The following is a 24,883-nucleotide window of genomic DNA, read 5'->3' on the forward strand; positions in this document are numbered from 1 at the left end:
GACCCTCAGGCTGTAGCAGTAGACGCCCTGGTGACACCGTGGGTGTTTCCGTCGGTCTATGTCTTCCCTCCTCTTCCACTCATCTCAAAATCATAAGACGAAAAAGAGTCCAGACAACACTTATTGTTCCGGATTGGCCTCGAAGGGCCTGGTATTCAGATCTACAGGAGATGCTCACTCACGTGGCCTCTTCCTCCCAGGGAGGACCTGTTGCAGCAGGGGCCCTGCGTGTTCCAAGACTTACTGCAGTTACGTTTGACGGCATGGCGGTTGAACGCCAATTCCTAGCTAGGAAAGGTATTCCAGGCGAAGTCATCCCTACTCTGATAAAAGCTAGGAAGGAGGTGACAGCGAAACATTATCACCGTATCTGGAGGAAATGTATCTTGGTGTGAAGCCAAGAATGCTCCTACGGAAGATTTCCACCTGGGCCGTTTTCTCCACTTTTTGCAGACAGGAGTGGATATGGGCCTAAAGTTAGGCTCCATTAAGGTGCAGATTTCGGCCCTGTCAATATTCTTTCAGAAGGAATTGGCTTCTCTCCCAGAAGTCCAGACTTTTGTAAAGGGAGTGCTGCACATCCAACCTCCTATTGTGCCCCCAGTGGCGCCATGGGACCTTAACGTGGTGTTACAGTTCCTTTAAGTCACACTGGTTTGAACCGCTTCAAACAGTTGAGTTAAAATTTCTCACTTGGAAAGTGGTCATGTTGTTGGCCTTGGCATCTGCGAGGCGGGTGTCTGAATTGGCGGCTTTGCCTCACAAAAGCCCCTATCTGATTTTCCATGTGGATAGAGCAGAGTTGAGGACTCGTCCTCGTTTTCTGCCTAAGGTGGTTTCATTGTTTCATATGAACCAATCTATTGTGGTGCCTGTGGCTACGGGTGACTTGGAGCATTCCAAGTCCCTTGATGTAGTCAGGGCCTTAAAAATGTATGTAGCCAGGACGGCTCAGGTTAGGAGAACAGAGGCTCTGTTTGTCCTGTATGCAGCCAACAAGGTTGGCGCTCCTGCTTCAAAGCAGACTATTGCTCGCTGGATCTGTAACACGATTCAGCAGGCTCATTCTACGGCTGGATTGCCGTTACCAAATTCGGTAAAGGCAGATTCCACTAGGAAGGTGGGCTCTTCTTGGGCGGCTGCCCGAGGCGTCTCTGCATTACAGCTGTGCCGAGCAGCTACTTGGTCGGGTTCAAACTCTTTTGCAAAATTCTACAAGTTTGATACCCTGGCTGATGAGGACCTCATGTTTGCTCAGTCAGTGCTGCAGAGTCATCCGCACTATCCCGCCCGGTCTGGAGCTTTGGTATAATCCCCATGGTCCTTACGGAGTCCCCAGCATCCTCAAGGACGTAAGAGAAAATACGATTTTAAACCTACCGGTAAATCTTTTCTCCTAGTCCGTAGAGGACGCTGGGCGCCCGTCCCAGTGCGGACTAAATTCTGCAAGGTATATAGTTATTACTTACATAAGGGTTATGTTACAGTTTGATCAGTCTCTGGCTGATGCTGTTTTGTTTCATACTGTTAACTGGTTAGTATATTCCATGTTGTATGGTGTGGGCTGGTATGTATCTTGCCCTTAGATTAACAAAAATCCTTTCCTCGTACTGTCCGTCTCCTCTGGGCACAGTTCTTTAACTGAGGTCTGGAGGAGGGGCATAGAGGGAGGAGCCAGTGCACACCCATCTAAAGTCTTTAGAGTGTCCATGTCTCCTGCGGAGCCCGTCTATACCCCCATGGTCCTTACGGAGTCCCCAGCATCCTCTACGGACTAGGAGAAAAAGATTTACCGGTGGGTTTAAAATCTTATTTTCCTCTTTGCTGCTTCTGTTTCCTTTTTACTCTGGGTGGCGATGGGAGACTTAGAGGAAGGGTATGTAGTGCCAGTGGCGGGCTGTTTAGTGACCTCTCGCATGTACGGACCGTGTAGCTCATGGCTCTTAAACCTGTGGCCCCCCAGCGTTTGTGGAACTGCACATCCCAGCATGCCCTGCTCAGTTTTATCATGCCTTAATAGCAAAACTATGGCAGTTCCACAGCAGCTGGAGGGCCGCAGGTTGGAGACCCATGGTGTAGCTGGAAGTGTTCAGTGCTCCTCGGATAATTGTCACGTCTCTGTTCCAGCTGGAGAAACTAATAGAAAAGAATTACTATCTGCACAAGTCGGCCCAGGAAGCCTACAAAGCCTATATCCGATCCTACGACTCCCACTCGCACAAGCAGATATTCGACGTGAACACGCTGGACCTGCCCAAAGTCTGCCTGTCCTTCGGCTTCCTGGTCCCACCATATGTTGACCTTAGTATCCTTTGTGTGATGTTACTGCTCAGTGAAACGGGGATGTTTCCGATGACATGGAGGGAGGGGGGGGGGGGTCTCTCAATGTTTGGCCACAGCAGCTGGTTTGGGTGACGGCTCCTGTCGGGTAAGACTCGGCTGAGCTGGATGATGCTTTATCAGATTACCAGTTTCTTTGCCTTAACCCAGTGTTCCCAGACGTGAACAGCAGTGGAGGGAAGAGGATCCAGAAACGAGGAGGTGGGGGCGGCTTTGGCTACCAGAACTCCAAACATCTGCAGAAAGCCAAGATCTTCAAACACATTAACAAGGGCGGTCGGAGCCAAGGGCGTCAGTTCACGCGCTGATGGTCTCCGCGGATTATATGATACGAACCCTCCACCTGATGATTCTCCTTTTTACAGTAAAGTTGTATTTTTTCAAAGGACTGTTATTGGCATTTGTTAAACGTTCCTTGTAAACTGGGCCGAAGCCAAACTAATGATTGTTTCGGGCTCTGACCACCCGTTCTGATTGTTTCACTCAGAGTATTTTATCCCCCTCCCGCACCTAAAGTCCTCCATATCTAGAGTTCCTCAGTTTTGGTTGGTAAATGTGAGGTAATTCAGGCCTAATCCCTTACTACATTTAGCTCGGCAACATCTACAGCCGTTGATACCCATTCATAGCAAATGGTGGACAACGTGCTTATTTTGTGATCGAATTCTCAGATCTAGGCCGGGTTCAGGGGATGAATGAGATAAAATCACCATGACCAGGATTGGCAAGAACAGCATCACTTATTCCCTAAGTACTGAAGACCCGCAGATAATTGGTGGATTGGGTCAGTGCAGGGATATGCGTTGCCCCCTGTAGACTGGACCCTTGAACGCAATATATGGGGAGTTGGAACTGGGTGCCTGGCGTCACCTACATATTACACCTTTCATGTGCTGTGATATAGGAAACCGCTTATATTGGGAAGGATTGTACATTCCACTCCTGTTGGTTTGGTTTCCTCCATGCCAGAGTTTGTTACATACATGTATATATGTGTATATTACATGTCTGTGACACACAGATGTTATATGATCTAATCCAGCGCAGAATAAAGTCTTATGTTACATGTTTACCTATTGTATTATTCATCTAACTATAGCTGATATGTTAGGCATTGACCACACGGTCATATATACATTTTATCGCCACTGTCCAATTTCAGTATACAAATATTCTGGAAATAACCACCTGCGGTATGTACTAAGTAGTCACCCTACGGCAGGGGTATTCTACATGCGGCACTGCTGTGGAACTACACATCCCGGCATGTCCTGCCACAGTTTTGCCATAAGGGCATGCTTGGGATATGTAGTTCCGCATCGTGAATACCCCTGCCCCCTATGGTGGTGATATAAACTGCAGCCCTTTCCTGCACATTCCTATCACAGCCTTCTGCCCTGGGGTAAGGGAGGGGGGGGGGGGGAGAGATGTACAGGCCGGGGGTACATGGCGATACAGGATTACATTTGTAGGAAGACCATGTCCACTCTCCACCAACAGTTCTGGAATCCACAGGATAGTCCCCAGTTACCTGATGCTGTTGTCCTTGTGTTCTGTAATGATACATATAGAATTACCAGTATGTTGGTTGGAGGGCGCATTAAGATAGCTCACTCCTTTCTTATACCCCTTTCACACCGCAGCTGTAACACTGTAAATTGCCGTTTTTTTTAAGCCTTCCAAAAGGGTTCTGGCTGCGGTGTGAAAGGGCCACTTTGAATTTACTGGTTACAGATTACTGGTATTTTAAAACGGTTAAAAAGTAGGGTCCTACACGGTTCAGACCCGTTTCACTGTGCAGTGTGAAAGGCTCAGAAACTGTATTTCCAAACCACAGAAGGTGATAGGCTGTCTCCATGCGTGATGTCACCAGGCAGAAGCAGGAAATAAACTGGAGGAAACACATGAGAGTGAAGAAGCGTTTTATTATACAGAATACAGTTTAAAATGGCAAATTGGAGTGATGAGGAGGTTAGGGAGCTGCTTAGGATCATAGGGGATGAAGAAATATGTAGGCAAATCTCTGGGACAGTGAAGGATGCAGTAATCTACAAAAACATGGTAAGGATGCTTGAAGCTGCTGGGTTCCATCGTACGACTAGCCAAGTTATTAATAATTAATTAATAATTATTAATAATGTGTGGGCCAGAAAAGTCCATTTACAATGACAACCACTGTTTTCTATGGGTGAAACGGGTTCAGTGTGAAAGGTACCAAAACGGTAATGAAATGGTAATATACCAGTTACAACATGCGATGTGAAGGGGGTTTAACTGCTCAGACCCGTTATGAGAAACATTTAAAATCAGGGTTTGCGATGTGAAAGCGGTATTAATGTGGTTTGGGATCGGGGGCGACCATAGTACCCTGAAACGTCTGTAGCAATCCTGTATCTTCATAGTAAATGTGGGTGTAGACTATACCCCCCATCTGTATGTATAACGAGGACTGATTTAAAAAGGAGATTTTGGTACTTACCGATAAATCCATTTCTCTGAATCCTCTAGGGGACACTGGAGTCATATACAGTAGGGTGTGAAGCCTTGAACCGGGGGTTTGGCACAATCTAAAATTAGTATTGTCTGCACAGCCGGCTCCTCCCCCTTCACATCCCTCCTCCCTCAGTTTGAAAAATTTGACTGAGAGAATAATACATGACACTATAGCACATGGCGAGGAACCGAACCGTACAACATATCACACAGCGGCCAAGAACTCTTAACCGAAAAAGTAACGCTGTTTGTACGAACTGTTTAAAACAAGAACTTTGAACACAGCAGGTTGACAGCACCGAGGCGGGCGTCCAGTGTCCCCTAGAGGATTCAGAGAAATGGATTTATCGGTAAGTACCAAAATCCTCTTTTCTTTTTCATCCACTAGGGGTCACTGGAGTACTCTTGGGATATGGACGGTGTTAGCAAGGACTGGGCACTGAATATTCAAATTTCAGTAACTCTCCTCCCCTCCATACTCCCAGAATACCTCAGTGTTTTTTCGGTGCTCACATGGACAGGAAGCACAAGTGTGGACCTCCAGAGGGGGACATACATTTTTTACTTTTAAATATTTTTATTTTTTATACATTACAATCCTTTCCCAGCTTACACAAAAGCTCTGGGTACGGGATTACAGAAGCTGCTGCGTGCAGCTCTTGGCGTGTCGGGCCTCACAAAGGAGCCCCCTCACAGCCACAAGCAGCTCAGCTAACAACAGCTGAGACTGCAGAAAGGACTGGACGGCGCTTGCTGTAGAAGCCCCGTCAGAGCACAGGAACCCAGGTATTTATGACCGGGGAGGTCAGCTCACGCTGCCGCCCCGCCGTGTGGGGGGACTGCTATGTGCGTCGCCCGAGGCATCCCGCTGCTCCGTCCCCGCCACCGCTGTTATCAGTTCCCGGCCGCCGTTCAGAGGGACGCGCTGGACGGCCGCTGCAAGCGCCGTTCTCAGCGCTCCCTGCCTGTAATGCAATCGGATCGGGAACAGCGTTCAGTGCTGCCGTGGTCTGTCCCTGTAACGGCCGGAGGCCCCGTCGCTTAGGGGAAGGTAACTGCTCCCTCAGACGGCCGGCAGCTCAGCACTGCCAGCGCTCCCTGTACACGCTAAGGGGGTAGCGGGGGGGGAGAGGGGAATGCCGGCGCCTCTGATCACTCAGACCGCGGACAGTGCACACTGCTGCTGCGGTCTGTCCCTGTAAAACAGCCCTCTAGTAACTAGTGGGCTCATGCTGGGCAGTCAGGAGTTTCCCTGTCCCTATTACTTGTAGCGCAGCTGCAGGGGGGGTGGGAGAGATTATGCCACAGCAGCAGCAATAGACAGCCTATGCTAAAGAAGGGGCTGCATTGTGTTATATATGCATTCGTGTAACACTTGTTATACCATAGACCATGTTATACCATAGAAAATGTATATAAAATACTGTATGTATGTATATATGGTCATGTAAGGAAACATGCTATATGTTCTTTGACTATAGGCACATGGCTGGAGGCCATTTTAATCATACTTTCTGTTTCTTTTCCAGAACGTTCCTGTCCTACAACACTGCTCCACCGGATGGCGCAGGGGTGTTGGTAGGAATTTTTGGATCAGGTTTCTTATGGTCTGGCCACGTGCACTGCACTTTGACCATATACACATTTTCGCAATTTTACTGAGGTGGAATTGGTCCGTCTTTGTCTATTTATTTGTCTGGTTACATAATAAGTAAGTCACCAGCAAAGATGGAAAAGTTGTTTCACTGCAATGTCTGTACCAGTGGGTTCCCGGTGAGTTCTACCACATGCACAGTATATTTTATACTCCCATTTCATCTCCTATTTTGCAAATATAGTTCTCATTTGCCTTATAAATTCCCAGTTTCTGCTATGTTGCAATCCTGACGATTCTATGCCAGGCCTAACTGCGCAAGATGAATGTGAGAAGGGTGAATAGACCAGCAGTCAGATAGTGTGGGTGCATCAGTCTCTGAAGTTTACAGGGACTGAAGAGGCTCTGACAATTTATAAGGTGGTCTTTACTAGGCCACAGATCTCCAGCGTGTTTCTTTTTTTTTCGTAATCTCTAAATAAGATGTTAATAGGATCCTGATACACAGGTTTCTAAACCTCGCCGATTTCAGTCTAGTTACCCGTTTCCAAAGTCAGTGACATCTCCATGGGAGCTATGCTAGAGTCGCTGTATACAGCAGCAGGGCTGTTGCTTCGACCGTGTTTGGTTGGCATTTGGGTAACTACGGCGTTGCTTGTCTGGATAACAGGACTCTGGTCCGCCCAACAAAACGTCCACCTTATGCTTCTCGCTGATCAAATCTGCGAAGCTGCTGATTATCTATGTACAGCTTCTACGGACGTCTGCCTAGTCAGTTCTCGCCTTTCGGCGTCACTCGTGGCACGACAAGCGCTCTGGCTGCGTCCTTAGCAGGCGGAGGCAAAGGTCGAGAGAAGAATAGAAGCATTACCTTATGCGAAGGTTGTTTGGTCCTGATTTGGACAAAGGTATTTTTCACGGAATACTCTGGACCAGCGTTCGAATCCTTTAGACCTCAGCCCTTTCGAGGCCGTGGTAGACAAACAGCCACGCCTGGTAGGCGAGGTCGAGGACAACAAACCAACACCAGTCGTCCAGACGCTAAGGTCACCGGCAAGCCAGTGGCATGACGGGCTCCCAGCCCATCTCTGTTCTCCAGTTGTGGGAGCACGCCTTCAGACGTTTCATTTGGCGTGGTTCCAGACATCCACAGATGGGTGGATCCGCAATTTGGTGTTAAAAGATAAGAGTTCGACTGTCTACCGCCTCTGCGGTTTTTCAAGACAGGACTGCCTGTGTCGGACCCCAAGAGGGCGGTAAATTGCCATTCACTCTACGCTGGATTCAGCAGTTTTGATTCCGGTCCCTGTACACCAACAAGGTCAACAAGGTCAGGGTTATTATTCCAGTCTGTTTGTGGCCAAAGCCGGATGGCTCGGTCAGGCCAATATTGCATACTTACTACAGATTCAAGATGGAATCGCTGCGGACAGTACTTGCAGGTACACATTCCGATTTGGCCACCTCAACAGAGGTTCTTGCGTTTTGCGATACGGCAGATCCATTATCAGTTTCAGGCTCTACCGTTTGCCCTCTCGTCGGCACTTAGGGTATTCACCAAAGTGATGTCTGTTATGATGGCTCATCTCATATCCCTGGAAGTGATAATAGTTCCGTACTTAGACGATTTGCTCAACAAAGCTCCGTCTCACCAAATGCGCCTTCAACATGCGTTGCTAACGTACAATGTGCTGGTTCAGCACGGTTGGATTGTCATCTTCAAGAACTCGCATCGGATTCCGTCTCAACGACTTCAATTCCTAGGGATGATTCTCGATACGGTAGATCGAAGAATTTGCCTACCGGAACAGAAAGTACAGACTATTCGTCATCTGGTACGATTAGTGCTCAAGCCTCGGTACGTTTGTGCATTCGCCTGTTAGGCACAATGGTGGCGGCTTTCAAAGCGCTTCTGTTTGGAAGATTTCACTCACGTCCTTTTCAACTGCATGTGCTCGCACAGTGGTCAGCCTCGCATCTGCAGATTCACTAGAGGGTGAGGTTGTCTCCGCGGGCCAGAGTTTCTGTACTCTGGTGGCTCCAAGTACACAATCTAACCGCAGGAAATCGGTTCGGCGTCTGGAATTGGATAGTTCTACCCACAGACGCGAGTCTCAGAGGTTGGGGAGCTGTAGTTCAAAATTGTCAGCTCCAGGGTCTCTGGGCGGATCACGAAAGATTGCTATCTATAAATGTCCTAGAACTCCGGCCAATTTACAATGCGCTACGACAAGTAGTGCACATGCTTCGGTCTCAAACTGTCCAAGTGCAGTCAGACAACGCAACGGCGGTCGCGTACATCAACAAACCAGGAGGAACGAGAAGCCGCATGGCATGCGGAAAGTAGCTCGAATCCTCAATTGGGCCGGCCATCACCAAGTGATATTGGCGGTAGTGTTCATTCCGAGAATGGACAACTGGGAGGCGGATTCTCAGCCATCGGGATTTTCATCCAGGAGAATGGGCGTTAAATCCAGAAGTGTTTCACATGTTGGTCCAGAGGTGGGGTTACCCTCAAGTGGACCTGATGGCATCTCTCCACAATCACCAAAAGCCCCAGTATGTGTCCAGAACGCGAGATCCAAAGGCAGTGGCAGGGGATGCTCTCACAATTGCGTGGCCGTACAGCCTCGTGTATCCGTTTCCACCGTTTCCGCTGCTCCCTCTGTTACTAAAACGGATTTCCGCTGCTCCCTCTGTTGCTAAAACGGATCAGACGAGAGTCCGCCACAGTCATACTAGTGGCGCCTCATTGGCCTCGGAGAGCTTGGTTCTCGGATCTTCACGGGATACTCGCAGACGGTCCTTGCCCGCTTCCGCTACGTCTGGACTTGTTACAACAGGGTCCATTCCTTTACCCCGATTTAGCGCGGATGCGTTTAACGGGGTGGCTGTTGAGACCGCCCTCTTAAGAAGAGAGGGCATTCCACTATCGGTTATAGTAACCATGTTACGTGCTAGAAATCCAGTTACGACAGCTCATTATTACAGGATTTGGCGTGCCTATATAGGTTGGTGTGAAGCTCGGAAGTTTCCGACATCTTTCAAGTTATCCCGTCTTTTGTTATTTCTACAGACGGGCTTAGATGGAGGACTGCGTTTATCTACACTAAAGGTGCAGGTATATGCTTTGTCAATTTGCTTTCAAAGACAATTGGCTCTATTGCCGCCTGTACACACTTTTCTGCAAGGTGTCCTCAGAGTACAGCCTCCATTCATTCCACCTACAGCGCCATGGGACTTGAATCTGGTTTTAGATTTTGTACAGTCTTCATACTTTGAACCCTTACATCAAGTGGATATTAAGTTTCTCACTTGGAAAACGATTTTTCTCCTAGCCTTAGCTTCGGCACGGTGTGTTCCATATGGGATCCGGTCTGAAGATCGACAGTGTCTAGGTCGACCACTATAGGTCGACAGTCACTAGGTCGACATGGATGGAAGGTCGACAGGGTTTCTATGTCGACATGTGCTAGGTCGACAGGTCTAAAGGTCGACATGAGTTTTTCACATTTTTTTTCTTTGAATTTTTTCATACTTAACGATCCACGTGGACTACGATTGGAACGGTAAAGTGTGCCGAGCGAAGCGGTAGCGGAGCGAAGGCACCATGCCCGAAGCATGGCGAGCGAACGCGGTGCACTAATTTGGGATCCCGGTCACTCTACGAAGAAAACGACACCAAAAAAATAAAAATCCTCATGTCAACCTTTAGACCTGTCGACCTAGAAACCCTGTCGACCTTCCATCCATGTCGACCTAGTGACTGTCGACCTATAGTGGTCGACCTAAACATTGTCAACCTAGACACTGTCTATTTGATTAACCACACCCGTTTCAGATTTGGGTGCATTGGCATGCAAGCCACTGTTTTTAGTGTTTCATGATGACAGAGCGGAGCTTCGGACGAATCCCACTTTCTGGCCAAAGGTAGTGTCATCTTTTCACATCAATCAACCAATAGTAGTTCCTGTGTTAACAGGACATTCTGGAACTTTGGATGTGGTACGCGCGTTTATGTATCCCGAACGTCTACAGTTTGTAAGACGGATACGTTGTTTGTTCTCTATGATGCTGCCAAAATGGGTTGGCCAGCTTCTAAGCAGACCTTATCCAGATGGATTATACTGACCATACGTCAGGCTTACCTTCATGCTAGGTTACAGCCGCCTACATCAGTAACAGCTATTTCCACACGTTCTGTGGAAACTTCATGGGCAGCTGGTCGTGGGGCTTCTACGACGCAGCATTGCCGTGCGGCTGCATAGTCATCAGTGCACACGTTTGTGCGCTTTTACAATTTTAATACGTTTGCGGCATCAGCATCTAGCTTTGGCCGCCTAGTGTTACAGGTGCCAAACAGCTCTCCTGCCCACGAGGGAAGCTTTGGTACGTCCCAAGAGTACTCCAGTGACCCCTAGTGGATGAAATGAAAATAGGATTTTGGTACTTACCAGGTAAATCCTTTTCTTTGAATCCATAGGTGGCACTGGACACCCACCTAGAGCAGTTTTACCTGGTTGTGGTAAGTTCAGGGGATCTTATGGTAACACAGTCTCACCGATTTATCGGTTATGGTGTCAACTGGTTAGTTGTCAGTTACGTTATGTGTCAACTTTTATTGTTGTCCGTTATGTTATAATGTTATAGGTAATTCTCCATTGTTCATCCTCTCTATCCTGTTCGCCTCAGGAAAAAACACTGAGGTATTCTGGGAGTATGGAGGGGAGGAGAGTTACTGAAATTTGAATATTCAGTGCCCAGTCCTTGCTAACACCGTCCATATCCCAAGAGTACTCCAGTGCCACCTATGGATGCAAAGAAAAGGATTTACCAGGCAAGTACCAAAATCCTATTTTCTCTTTCATCCACTAGGGGACGTCCCAAAGTTTTCCCCCAGGGACGGAGTGCTGTCGGTGGCCTGAAAAACTAAACGTCCGAACTTAGATTCTCCGGACGCAAAAGTATCAAACTTGTAAAATTTCGCGAACGTGTGGGCTGAAGACAACGTCGCCGCTCTGCAAAGTTGAGTAGTGGAAGCACCCCTGGCAGCCGCCCACGAGGCACCCACAGATCGGGTAGTATGAGCAACCGTCTGAACCGGAACCTGTTTGCCACAGGAAATATAAGCTTGCCGAATGGCAAGTCTAATCAATCTAGACAAAGACTGCTTAGATGCCGGCCAACCCTTCTTTGGCCCATCATAAAGAACAAACAAATGGTCCGACTTTCTGAAAGACGACGTAACCTGTACGTATACCCGTAAAGCTCGGACAACATCCAATGACACGTCCTCATCTGTGAGACCCTGGAAAGATGGGACCACTATTGGCTGGTTTACGTGAAAACCCGAAACCACCTTCGGAAGGAAGTCTGCTCTTGTACGGAGTTCCGCCCTATCCTCATGAAAAACTAAGAAAGGACTCTTGCAGGATAAGGCTCCCAACTCAGAAACCAGCCTAGCTGAAGCCAAGGCAAGTAATAACGTGACCTTCCAAGAGAGATATTTCAGGTCTGTTCTTGTCAACGGCTCAAAAGTCGGTGACTTCAAATATTCTAACACCAAATTTAAGTCCCATGGTGCCGTGGGAGGACGAAAAGGGGGTTGAATCATCAGAACCCCCTGTAAAAAGGTTTGAATCTCTGGCAAGGATGCTAGCCGGTGTTGAAAAAGGATGGAGAGAGCTGAAATCTGAACCTTCAGAGAGCCCAGTCTGAGCCCTCCCTCTAGACCGTCCTGAAGGAAAAGTAGAAGTCGAGATAAATGGAAGTTCGTTGAATTCCATCCCCGTTCCTGACACCAAGCCATGTACCGTCTCCAAATTCTGTAGTAGTGTCTGGCTGTGACCGGCTTCCTAGCGGCAATCATTGTAGGAATGGCCGTTCGTGGAATCCCTCTGTTTCTTAAGATCCGGGTTTCAATAGCCACGCCGTCAAACGCAGCCTGTTCAGGTTGGGGTGTAGGAACGGTCCCTGAGATAGCAGGTCCTCTCTCTGAGGTAACCTCCAAGGATCTTCCGCAAGTAACCCTCCGCAGGTTGGAGTACCAACTCCTGCGGGGCCAATCTGGTGCGATTAGAATGGCCCACACTCGTTCCCGTTTTACCCTTTTTTGAACCCTGGGTATGAGTGGGAATGGTGGAAATATGTAAACCCTCCTTTAACACCAAGGAAGTGTTAATGCGTCCACTCCTTCTGCTGCTGGATCTCGAGTCCTTGACACATCTGGGCAGCTGATGGTTTTGTCGAGACGCCATTAGGTCCACCTGAGGCAGACCCCATCTTCTCACAATCATGTTGAAAATCCGTGGATGAAGGCACCACTCTCCCGGATGCATGTCCTGGCGACTGAGGTAATCTGCTTCCCAGTTCTCCACACCTGGAATGAACACTGCCGAGAGAATGATGTCTCGTCTTTCTGCCCACAACAAGATCTTTGTGGTTTCCTTTAACGCCATCCTGCTCTTTGTTCCTCCTTGACGGTTTATGTAAGCCGTCGTCGTGACATTGACTGAATCCTGAAGTGTTGTTCCATGACTAGGTCGTCTGCTAAGAGAAGTGCATTGTAAACTGTTCTTAGTTCGAGGATATTTATGGGTAGTTTGCTCTCCTGTAGCGTCCACCGTCCTTGAAACTGATGGTCCTCTAGGACGGCTCCCCAACCTCTGAGACTGGCGTCCGTCGTCCGGATCCTCCAATCCCAAATGCCGCATTTCTTGCCGGCTGCAAGGTTCTTGTGTAACGACCACCATATCAAGGAGACCCGTACTTGTGGTTGAAGTCGGATTCTCCGATGGAGAAGCCAGTGCGAGCCTGCTCCCTGAGCAATGAGGTTTATTTGGAATGGTCGGGAATGAAGTCTGCCGTACTGGAGAGCTTCGAATGACGCCACCATCTTCCCGAGAAGTTGCACACAGAGGTGCAGAGAAACTGTTTGCGTCCTCAGTACCTGAGCCACTAATCTCTGTAGGTCCTGGACCTTGTTCTCTGGTAGGAACACACGTAATAGGACCATGTCCAAGATGAGACCGAGGAACTGAATCCGTTGAGTCGGTATGAGGTTGGACTTTTGGAAATTGACAATCCATCCATGTTGAATTAGAAATTGATGGGATGTCTGAACATCCTTGAGCAGTTGATTCTGAGATGGAGCCTTGATCAGTAAATCGTCCAGATAAGGTATAATCGTGACCCCAACAGTCTCAGTCCTGCAACCATGATCGCCATGATCTTTGTGAAAATTCTTGGGGCTGATGCTAGACCGAATGGCAAGGCCCGGAATTGGTAGTGATCCGCCACCAGTGCGAACCTTAAGTAAGCCTGGTATGGAGTCCAGATTGGAATATGCAGATATGCATCCTTTTATGTCCATGGATACCATGAACTCGCCCTGTTCTAAGCCTGCAATGACTGATTGGATTGATTCCATCTTGAATTTGTAGACTCTTAAAAACTGGTTGAAAACTTTTAAATTGAGTATTGGTCTGACCGTTCCGTCTGGTTTTGGCACGACAAAAAGATTGGAATAGAACCACGTTCCTCTCTGAGAAGCAGGAACCGGAATAATGACCTCTGCTTGTAGCAATTTGAGAATTGCTGCCCGTAGTGCCCTTGCTTTTTGAGGGCACTGAGGCAATCCTGTTGTAAAAAACTGACTGTGAGGCCTCTGTTGAAATTCCAGCTTGTATCCCTGAGAGATTAAGTTGTTCACCCAAAGTTCTGGTGAGGTTTTGGCCCAGATGTCCTGAAAACCTTCCAGTCGGCCGCCCACCAAGGGGGACCCCAGGTAAGCTGGGAGGCCGTTATGCCACGGTCTTGTCAGCAGGTTTATCCTGCTTTCTGGTTGCTGCCTGCGAGCGGCCTCTACCTCTGCCCCCGTGTGCTTGTGTACCGAAACCCCTACCTCGGGCTCGAAAGGACTGTGATCTAAATGAAGTAAACGCTGGTCCCGAATAACCTCTCCTAGTTTGTGGAGCGGTTCTCGTATAAGGAGTAGGCAGAAAAGTGGACTTCCCGCTGTAGCCTGCGAAATCCACTTGTCCAACTCTGGTCCGAACAGCATTTCACCCCCAAAGGGGATGGATTCTACCGCCTTCTTGGTGTCAGAGTCTCCTTGCCATTCTCTGAGCCATAAAATCCTTCTAGCCGATATGGCCGATGCAGATATGCGCGATGCTATTCTGATAATATCCTTAGAAGCTTGACACAAGTATGAAGCAGATTCTCGAATGTGTTCCGCCAGTTGGGTAATCTCTTCTAAGCTATTTTCCTCCTCAATAGCTTGTACAATACGGTCGGACCATGCACCCATGGCCTTGTTGACCCAAGCACAGACGATCGCAGGTCTCTGCGCTGCACCTGCTGCTACAAAGATTGATTTTAACGCAGTGTCAACTTTACGGTCTGACGCATCCTTTAAAGTAGTTACATTAGGAATTGGCAAGATTGTCTTCTTTGACAACCTTCCTAGTGAAGCATCCACTACCGGCGGAGACTCCCACTTATCCATTATCTTATAATTATCCATTATCCTTAGGTAGGGGGTAAGTTACCTGAAACCGTTTTGGAAATTGAAAGCGTTTGTCAGGTTGTTTCCAAGCCTCCTCCATCTGAGATTGGAGGGATTTAGGAATGGGGAACACTGCTGAACGCGGCTTTTGGGATTCGAACAAATCAAAATCTTCCGGCTCCCGGATTTCCTCTTCCTTAAAGCTGAGGAGTCCAGACCCGAGATTGTCGAGTCCTCTTCTGGAAAATCGGCGTCTAGGTTAGGTTCAATTAACTCACCTTCTTCCGTATCCAGAAAAAAACCCTCTTCTTCCTCAGATTCTGATATAATAGGAAGAGTTCTTTTAACAGCTTTGCGCACACTCGTTTCTGCGTGTGCGGGCGGCGTTAACGTGATGAGAAATTCCTCCATCATCTTTGAGAATCCCGCAGCCCATTCTGATTGCTGCTTGCGCGATTCTGCCATCTCCCTGGAGATTCTATTAGCAAGGTTGTCTTCCCATGCTCTAGCCAGAGCACTGTTCCCGGGTTGAGCGTCCTTGTCTAAGCAGGAGTCGCACACCCCGGAGCTGCCAACCCGCGTGCTCTTCTTGTAACATTTCGTACAAACATTACAGGTCTTTGAGGTCTTGGCTACCTTAGACATGTTATTTTTTTTGTTTAAACCCTTTACCAGGGTAGCACGCAGCGCTTTCACCCTTTAAACTAGGAAGAGAAAGACTGGGAGATGACGGAAGCGAAGGTATTTGATCCGGCTGGAATTACCTGTCCTTTTTTTTATAAAAGGAACAGGCCAAAAAAATAATAATAAATAATAAAAAAAAATTAAAACACCAGCTGACTCGCAACCCTCACACCCCAACTGTATATCAGCTATAATGTTATAGTTGGCTTGCTTCCGTGTATTTTCTCCGGGATCTTTGAAACAGAAGTCCCTTGAAAACATAATTTGTAAAGTTTGTTTCATTTTCATGAGATCCTCATATATTGTATATATACATTACACCAGCAGAGGGAGCTACTATATTAATGCATGCACTATCCAGGCAGTGCAGCAGGGTGAGCTATTTCTTTTATAAAAAAAAACCTTCCCCTATGTACACTACTGGGGGAGGGGGAGGACCCATCCCTCACCTCAGCCTGGTGCCAAAACGGAAGAAACATGGCCCCCACTAAATGTAAGTTTATAGAAAGAGAGCCTGCAGCACTGTTAGGAACGTTTACATTGCGCATACCTTCTATGCGCTGCTTAGTGCGTCCAGTCCTGGTGTCTTAATGACTCTCACGCTGGCCGCTGTACGCACCGAGTTCTCTATTCGGCGCGCTCCGGACCCGCTGGTCGGCGCGCGCCGGGACCCTCTCCCGTAGCGGCGCTCCAGCGCCTTGTCTAATGTGCTCCGCTCCGCCTGTGGGTCTCTCGCTGTGCAGCGCGCCGCTCTGCCGTCCCTCCCTGCTCACAGGGAAGACAGGCCGAGTCCCGCGCCACACTAAAGCTCCCACACGCCGCCCACCGTCGCTCTGCCGTCCCTCCCTGATTGGCTTTATCAAGGGGAGTCTTCAAACCGCAGTAGATTAAAGTTTAATTGAGAGAGAGGGGGAGAAAATAAAAATTATACTATCTTCAAGACCCTAGCCTAAGCTATGCGACCAGTACTCACTATTAGATGCTTTTGGAGGATCTCCTGTGGAGAGATGCAGGTCCCTTCAATAGGGCTCTTTGTCTCTCCGATATTAGGCAGCCTTGTCCCCCTTTTGTTAGGTTGACGCAGCCCTTTACAGATTTTTAGTCAGGAGCTCAGTGCTCCCACGTGCTGTACCTTTTTCAAACTGAGGGAGGAGGGATGTGAAGGGGGAGGAGCCGGCTGTGCAGACTATGCTAATTTTAGATTGTGCCACACCTCCGGTTCAAGGCTTTACACCCTACTGTATAGGACTCCAGTGTCCCCTAGTGGATGAAAGAGAAAGTACATTTATTAGGAAGATTGTGCCAATTGTGTCACTGACATCTAAAGAGCCCTACACATTTGTCGATCAGCCGCCGAGCTGCCCGACGGCGGATACGGCCAACTGGTGACCCGGCGGCGGGGGGGGGGAGTGAAGTTACTTCACTCCCCCCGTCACCCGGCTCCATAGCAGCGCAGGCAAATATGGACGAGATCGTCCATATTGGCCTGCATGCACGGCCGGCGGGACACCAGCGATAAACGAGCGTGGGGCTGCGCATCGTTCATCGCTGGTGCCTCCACACTCAAAGATGGGAACGGTATCTCGTTCATATCTTTGACGATTATTGCCCAGTGTGTAGGGCCTATAACATGACTGAGTCATTAACATCGATTTGCAGAGCAGAGCTTCAGCATTGATCGTTTAGAAGTTATCCTGTGATGTTATCTAGTGATATAGCGGCTGCTCCTAAACTCCATCCTGGACATAGCTTCAGCCGCGGGTTGGCTATGTGTGACCGATGGTAGGGATCCTGGCGGTCAGCATTCCGATACCTGAATGCCGACAGGGTGGCAAGTGCAAAGGAGGCCCAGGTTCTATTCCCACTCTATGGGTGTCATGGACACCCACGAGTGGGAATAGACCCTGTATGTTGGGATTATGCGTGTCGGCATTAAGCAGGCAGGATCCCGACTGCCAGTAACATAACCGCCTCCTATAGCCGCGCAGCACAAACTACGTGAATATAATAATGTGTCGGCTAATAACGGATTACAGCAGACCCTGCTATGTCAGGAGGTGTAGAAAATATTTGGATTTTCTAGAGAAATGTTAGTCTGTTTTGGACAAATTTGGGGATAGAAATGAATTGATTTATCTGTCATTCATATCTACTTTATGTGGTCACCAGTCTATGGGCTCAATTCAATTAAGAGCAAGCTTGCATCATGAAACTCACATCACACATATGAGTCTGTCGCCTTGTTGGGGTCCATCCGCGACACCTGAGATAGCAGGACCATGTAGAAGCTGTTAGTGCCGGCTATAAGGAAACTACAGCAGGTTATTAAAGGTGTCAGATGGATGATTTCTGCTCTCTTTAGTAATTGAGGAAAAGTGTTATCAAGCGTTATTCTGCAGATTACAGTCTCTCTAGTATTTCCTCAGAATAAGCAACGAATGGTTCCCAGGACCTAACTGACCTAAATGATGCAACCCCTACATCTAATCATTCATTCTGGCAGTCACCCAATTTAACAATGCTGGGGTATTGAGTGGATCCTGGAGAGCGGTATGAATGCCAAATTGATTTCTCACAAAAATTTAAAATGCCCACTCTAATATATATTGTAAATGCCTGCACAGCTTATTGCCAAATCCCATAAAAGTGCACTGTACCTCGCACAACACTGCATCCCATAAGAGAAAACAATACACCCACACATTATCTGAGTTCCAAAGCTCATTGATGTATATATTTGTTGTTAAAAGGATATGGATTCAATATATATTACAAAGTACAGTATACCTATAGTTTCATGAATACAACTCACACAGTAAACAGTTAGAACATAGTTAAAACACAGTTACATATAGTTACAGTTAAATGCCAGCGATACAATTACCAGGTCTTTCTCATATAAGTTTGTCCCTCCATATGACTCTCTCTTCCCTCTGTAAAATCATGCAAGACCTCCATCTCTGTCTGAGTCCAAAAAGCAAGTGGGCTCCAGTGTAATCAATATGTTATCTAGTTTCTGGGGGAGGGGACTCATGAGTCACCAGTTTCTTTGCATATGCTGATCAGGGTTAGCCCTGTTCACTGTATCATTCATTGTTCTAACAAAGTGATTTTAGCTTTTATACATTCAATCATAACTATCCACTGCAATGTCCTACAACTTAATAACAAGTATCAAATTAATCTACACACCAATCTGCTTGTTTTAAAAGTAAACATGACAGGTGTATCTGGTTCCATTTAAATAATACACATTCATGACATTAATTCATTAGGTGATTTTAAATCACCATGATGTCTGGTGCTTGATATTATTATAATTATGTACTGTATGAAATAAGTATCGAATCCATTTCTGTGGCATGTCCGTGTAAATGCGTGTGTTACCATATATTGCTGTGCTCGCTGCGCATATTTGCAAGTATAGCGACTTAAATGTGTGGTTTGTATGTTCTCTTTATGTAATATTTTTTGACTTTTACAGTCCACCCTTTGGCAGTAAACAATAACTGCCATCAATTATTAACATAAGAAAAAAAAATTCATACCATTATCGGTGACCTAGATACAAGTATGTATGCATTTCGCAAATCAGACACTTGACTGTATTTGTGGAAGACGGAGGAGGACGAGACATCCTCTATATGCACTCGGCGGTCACTGGACCACTGGTTGGGTGTGGGACAACATTCAACCTATAGAGTATGCTGGGACAGTGCTTTGGCCTATAATGTCTGATTTGCAGCCAACATTTCACACATACATGTACCTACGTCTTTGTACACTGATGTTTGGATTCTATTGAGGTTCTACTGGGTAGGTGAAAAAGACACAAACAAATCGTGACAGTGACATATAACATTTTCGTGATCTACATATTCCTATCATTTTCTGAACATTGTTTCCATTTCTGGAACGTATGCTAGGTCTGTTTAATCATTGAACAAGGGTTATAAGTAGTGTCCTTCCTAAATAACATAAACCTTCGGAGTTCGGGGAGAGCCACTCATAAACCTTTCTTCCACATATGTTAGTGAGCTCTTTATCTGCAGTGTGTGAATAGCCATTGTCTGACTGTTCCTGATTACCTCTGAACTCCATAACTACTAGACCTTTGATTTTTCTCTACTGTAACAAACTGATCGGCTAATCCTGGGATCCTATAAAGAGATCACTCCTTCCTACAGAACCAGTTCCAGTCCCACACTCGACGACTCATAAAAAAACCTCGCAAAAATAGAATATCCTGAAAGAAAATGTTTGTCAGCGGGAAAGAGAGAAAAGAGAAATAGAACAAAACAACTCTTGTTCATAACAAATCAATTACAATGTCTGCTCTTTCTGCAATCCTTTAGTATGCTCAGGTAGTGTCCAACAGTGCCGTCTCTCAGTCTTCACGGAACAGAGTCTCTGGTGATACGAGGTTCTCTTTGCCTTGCTCTTTGAATACACAGTTCACTTGGAACACACAGTTCACTTCAAACACACAGTTCACAAACTCGATGAATGTGAGCAATAAACTACTTTGTCACGAGTTCTCTCCGGGTCAGCGACCTTCTTGCAGTGGGACGAGTGGACCCAAGTCTTTCTTTCGGCGACCTTTAGTGCTGTCAACAAATCTTGGTATGGTCCTTCCCACCTGTCTATTAGTCAACCTGAGCGTAAGGGCAATCACACAGTCTCTTGGTTCATAATCAATACAGTTAGCATTTGGCATACCAGCAATCAATAGTTTCAAGTTCTTTTGTCAAGTTCTCAAATGTTGGCTCATCTCAACAACGTACTGTACTGTCACCTCATTGGTGTATTTCTGATCATTGTGCGGATCAATCATGACATGAGGTTGTCTTCCAAAAACAACCAAAAAGACACAAATACCAAAACAAAAACAAATTTCGAAGAGGGTGATTCGTTGAGTGAAGATCTGGGAGTGGTTCAGAAGCTACATAATACTAGTGGCAGTATCTATTATGACAATAGTACAACTTCAGGCTTTGCTCCTACTTCCAGGGGTATCCTTATCTACACACAAATTTCTGCGCAATTTTTCTTTGCGGTAAACACAGCAGCATCCGTGGCGGCAGGAAATGCCTCTACCCAGTTTGAGAAAACATCAGTGCACACCAATACATAACAATAATTCCTAAAGGGTGTTAACTGTACGAAGTTGATTTGTATTTCCTGAAAAGATCCGTCTGCAGGAGGGATATGGGATGGCTCTGTTGGTATTGCTTTACCAATATTCTTCCTCAAGCAAGTAAGACAGGTCATTGCTCTCTTACCTGCATGAGAATAGAATCCTGGCGCACACCAGTAGGCTCTCATCAGCCTGTACCTACCCTCTTTGCCTAGATGAGTCAGACCATGTGCCACCTCAGCTAGACTTGGAAGGTATGCTCTGAGGGCTACTGGCGTACCGTGTCCACCTGCCCACAGTCCTGAGGACTCCTGGCTATACCCCTTTGTCCTCCAGACTGCCTCTTCCTGCAGGGAACACAAATTTTTGTATCTTAATTTAACTATCGTGTGTTTGCAATGTAGAGTACCATGAGCATAACTCAAAAAGAAAAAAAAACATCTCTAGAGGAGAGAAGGAAGAAGAAAATGGAAACAGAAAATGTCAGGTTTGCCATTCACCAACAGGCATATCAGTGTCTATACAAAATTTCCCTTCACCAGTATTCCCATTCTCTACCCTTTGTGCATGACAAGGCACACTGCAGTAATACTGGTGTTATCGTGCTGTTGAGATATACTGGGTTTGGGCAGAACTCTGAAGGACCTAGGCATGTGGAGTTTGAACTGTACTTGGGTCCATGTATTGTACCACCCTGTGTGAACGCAAAAGATGAAGAGGAAACTGTAGAGAAACAGAATAGAGGTTGGTGACAGATGAGTTTTGTAGAGGTGAAGAAGATTTTATAAAAATTTGACAACTGGATTGGGCACTACGGGGAAGTGATTCTCTACTTGGTCTACTCCCCTGAAAAAAAAACATTTCTGTGTGTCTTATCTCTACTGGGACTATCCCAGCCATCAATCCAGTGTCCTGTCCATCCTAAATTCATAGGGAACCCGGTATCTGTGAGTTAATTTCCTCTACCTGTGATGGACATGCATCTAGAACAGCGAAATGTAACTTTAGTAAGTTGCATTTATTCTGTTCTTCCCATTAACCGAATCTGTGTTTTCTATATGGCTCGTGATTCTTTACTATATGTCCCTTGGTCCCGTCTATGTGTTTAATAATGTGGCTTGTGTTTTCTGTCTAGGGGATCTATATTGACTATGTGTCCTACTATTCCTACAATCTCTGGCAAAATGCCCTTCCTTCCTACAAGTGTAACATATTATTGACCATTTGGGATCTGGGGTTTGGACTGATGGGTCTTTCCTGTATGTGCCAATATACTTACCGTCCCCAACTTCTCCACCTGTTGTTCTCTGCGCCTAACACTATTCTTGTGATGTTCAATAGCACACTATCTAAGATTAGCTACTGTGACCTTTCCAATTTTGCAAAGAAGTCTGCACCCTGACACTCAATGCCTTATTGAGCCCGTCCATTTGCACAGAGGCAGCCACCTCCCATTTGCCGAATTAGTGTTTACCAGTCGTCTTATCCAGATGGAGAGTTTTCTATTACTGCAAGAGACAAAAACAAAAAAAAAGTTTAACAAGCTTCTAGGTCATGCGAAGTATTCATTCAATCCTTCTCATCCCGTATTAAGGGTCTGTACATGGTCCATCAAACATTTCCGAGCTCATCTTTACTAGGGGCATTACTAGGAACGAATTCTTCTTATATGGTAACTGAAAGAAATTCCCTGGGGTTACCTTGTCTCTGTCCGCTTTCCTGCTGGCAAATACTAATGTGCTGACAGGTTTTTCTCCATTTCTGATGTTACTTTCTTGATTTTTTTTTTGTTTAATTTTTGGATTTTACTATATATGTACACGAATGATACCATACTTACCTGTTCCACTGGTCTCAGCCACTTCCCCCACAGGCTACTGCTCTTCTTTTACCGGTTGGATACTCCTCTGGGTGCATGAGAAATGGCTGAAAACGATCAGGTCACCTTCTCCTCCTAAATAAAACTTCAACATTCATTAGTATATATATAGGTTACAGTCATATTTTTCATATTTTTTTATTATTTTCTATAGTTTGTACGCTGGCCGTAACTGCTTCCACATCTACATAAGGCGGTGTACTTGCATTCTCTTTTTTTCCTCTTCCTACTTATTTATTGTTGCTACAAGTTCAAACAGTTCTTATATTTCCATTCTTGTCTTATATGACTTTGGTTAAACATACCACCTGCAAGACCTTTGGATCAAACTCACCAAACCCTCTTGCTGTCACAGGTTTAAACAATTTGTATGTCTGACCCTTTGTTTTCGGGATTTTATCAGACATATTCTTATCCTTAAGTTCTGCAATACCTCTGGTTCAAAACTGCCTACCTTAGGGAATGGTTCCCTATCTCCCGCAGTCATACGTTCCCATTCATTGCATAAAACTTCTGTGTGTGGTCCATGCTTCTCATACATTATGAACCTCGCTGACTCCCTGGGCCGCGGTATGTCAACCTGAACCCTGGTTGAACATCCCTTACTTGAGCAACTGGCCCCCATATTTTGCAGGTATTGCCCTTTCGGCTAATCCCACAAAAAAAAACAAAATACTCAATATAAGGCAACGGTGAAAGTTCTCCGAGCGCTCTTCACCCGCTCACCGCCCACGTTGGCCACTACTACCATACACTGTCGATAGCGAAGGCAATGTACCCAACTTAGGGCCCTATGTAACCTCTATTTACTGGAAGTTTCTGGGAATAACTTACCCTTTCCAGTAAATATAGGCCGTTGGAGATTTCCTGAGAGAGAGCAGCGAAAACTCCCTAAACCTTTATTATACACAAATCACGCTTGCGTATGCTATATACAGCGCTAATGATACCGCGATTTTACGCAAAGCTCATAAAAAGGTTATCACGTTGCGCTAAATATTGCACCCACGAACGCGCGGTCCAATCACACAGCGTATAGGTACTTGTTACTTATCCGCCGTACGACCACTGGAATCGAATGACAAGCTGCTAAACCTCAGCCGGAGCGTCTAAAAAAAAAACTAAATGGGTAAACCTTCGCTAACCCCCTAGGCCGCGGTACTCTAACACAATTGCCTACCTTGATCCTTTGTACTTAAATCTATATTAACATGAGTCAGCTGCCTCACGCCACCAAGTCTCCACTCACTTGATGTACCACTCGACGGGATCCCGAATTCCCTGGGTCCACTACGTTCTTTGTTACGTTCGCTCACTCACATTCGCTCACTCAAATACACTTTGGTTTTTCTGTACAGAAAATTATCTTTCATTCAGATAAACAGCTTTACTCCCAGAGGCAATACAGTAAAAAAGGTTTTATTTAAACTAAATCTTGGAAACCGAGCAATTTCTGCTAATGTAGCGTGGCTACTGTCCCGCCCCTAAACTAAAAGAGACCATAGTAACCATAGTAACGGCATGTAGTTCAGCCGTGTACTACAGACCGCGTCTGGGACTAATTGACGTCATTTCCCCTCGATCTAGATCGCGTCGCCATGGTAACGGCGCGCGATCAATGTTTAACAAACATTAACATGTTACTAGTCCAAGTTATCAGCACCTTCAGCACCTTCATTGGTATGTTATAACAAAAGCAACACCAGTTTCAACTAATCTAGCCTGGCTGTTACTGATGCAGGTCAATGTATGTTCGACACCATTTTGTGTACATAGTTGCCATGGAGATTATCTGAATAAAGATTTAGAATGCCTTATTTCAGTGTTGCTTCCTTTTTATCACCATTGTTAATTTATTTCAAATTTATTGATGGATGTTTCTTTGTAATTTTGATAATAGTTTCTTATCATGTTAAAACGTCATTTAATGATGATGTCATAATTAGAAATGTTCTAATTGGCCTCTCAGCATATAAATTCCTGGTCTTTCCACTCTCTCAGTATGTCTTGATAAAGGCCTGTTTAGGCCGAAACATGTTGACCAGCTGAGAGTGTGGACCTTTCGTTTTACCATTTAGGTAGGAACTGGAACTGTTTTTAAAAAAAAAAGTATTTTCTGTTTTAAGTACAGCATTTTGTGTTTTTGGATGCATAAGTCAAGCTGCTTCAACATCTGATGAACTTTTGCACACTTTATATTGTTTGTGCCGTGTTGTACCCTAAATGTATGTTTTTTTTTAAATAAAT

The 24,883-nt window shown here is 46.1% G+C and overlaps 1 protein-coding gene across 2 annotated transcripts in view; it reads left to right on the plus strand.

The window, feature by feature from the left end:
- Positions 1-3,410, plus strand: part of DDX18 (DEAD-box helicase 18) — a 29,286-nt gene extending 25,876 nt beyond the window's left edge. For both annotated transcript variants that reach the window (XM_063932918.1, XM_063932919.1), the window contains exons 13-14: positions 2,128-2,305; positions 2,500-3,410. In XM_063932918.1, the coding sequence (XP_063788988.1) occupies positions 2,128-2,305; positions 2,500-2,648 (327 nt within the window). In that variant the 3' untranslated portion in view covers positions 2,649-3,410. The remainder of the gene's footprint in view (positions 1-2,127; positions 2,306-2,499) is intronic.
- Positions 3,411-24,883: the final 21,473 nt, after the last annotated feature.

This window comes from Pseudophryne corroboree, chromosome 7 (assembly GCF_028390025.1).
Source record: "Pseudophryne corroboree isolate aPseCor3 chromosome 7, aPseCor3.hap2, whole genome shotgun sequence".
Taxonomy (NCBI): Eukaryota; Metazoa; Chordata; class Amphibia; order Anura; family Myobatrachidae; genus Pseudophryne; species Pseudophryne corroboree.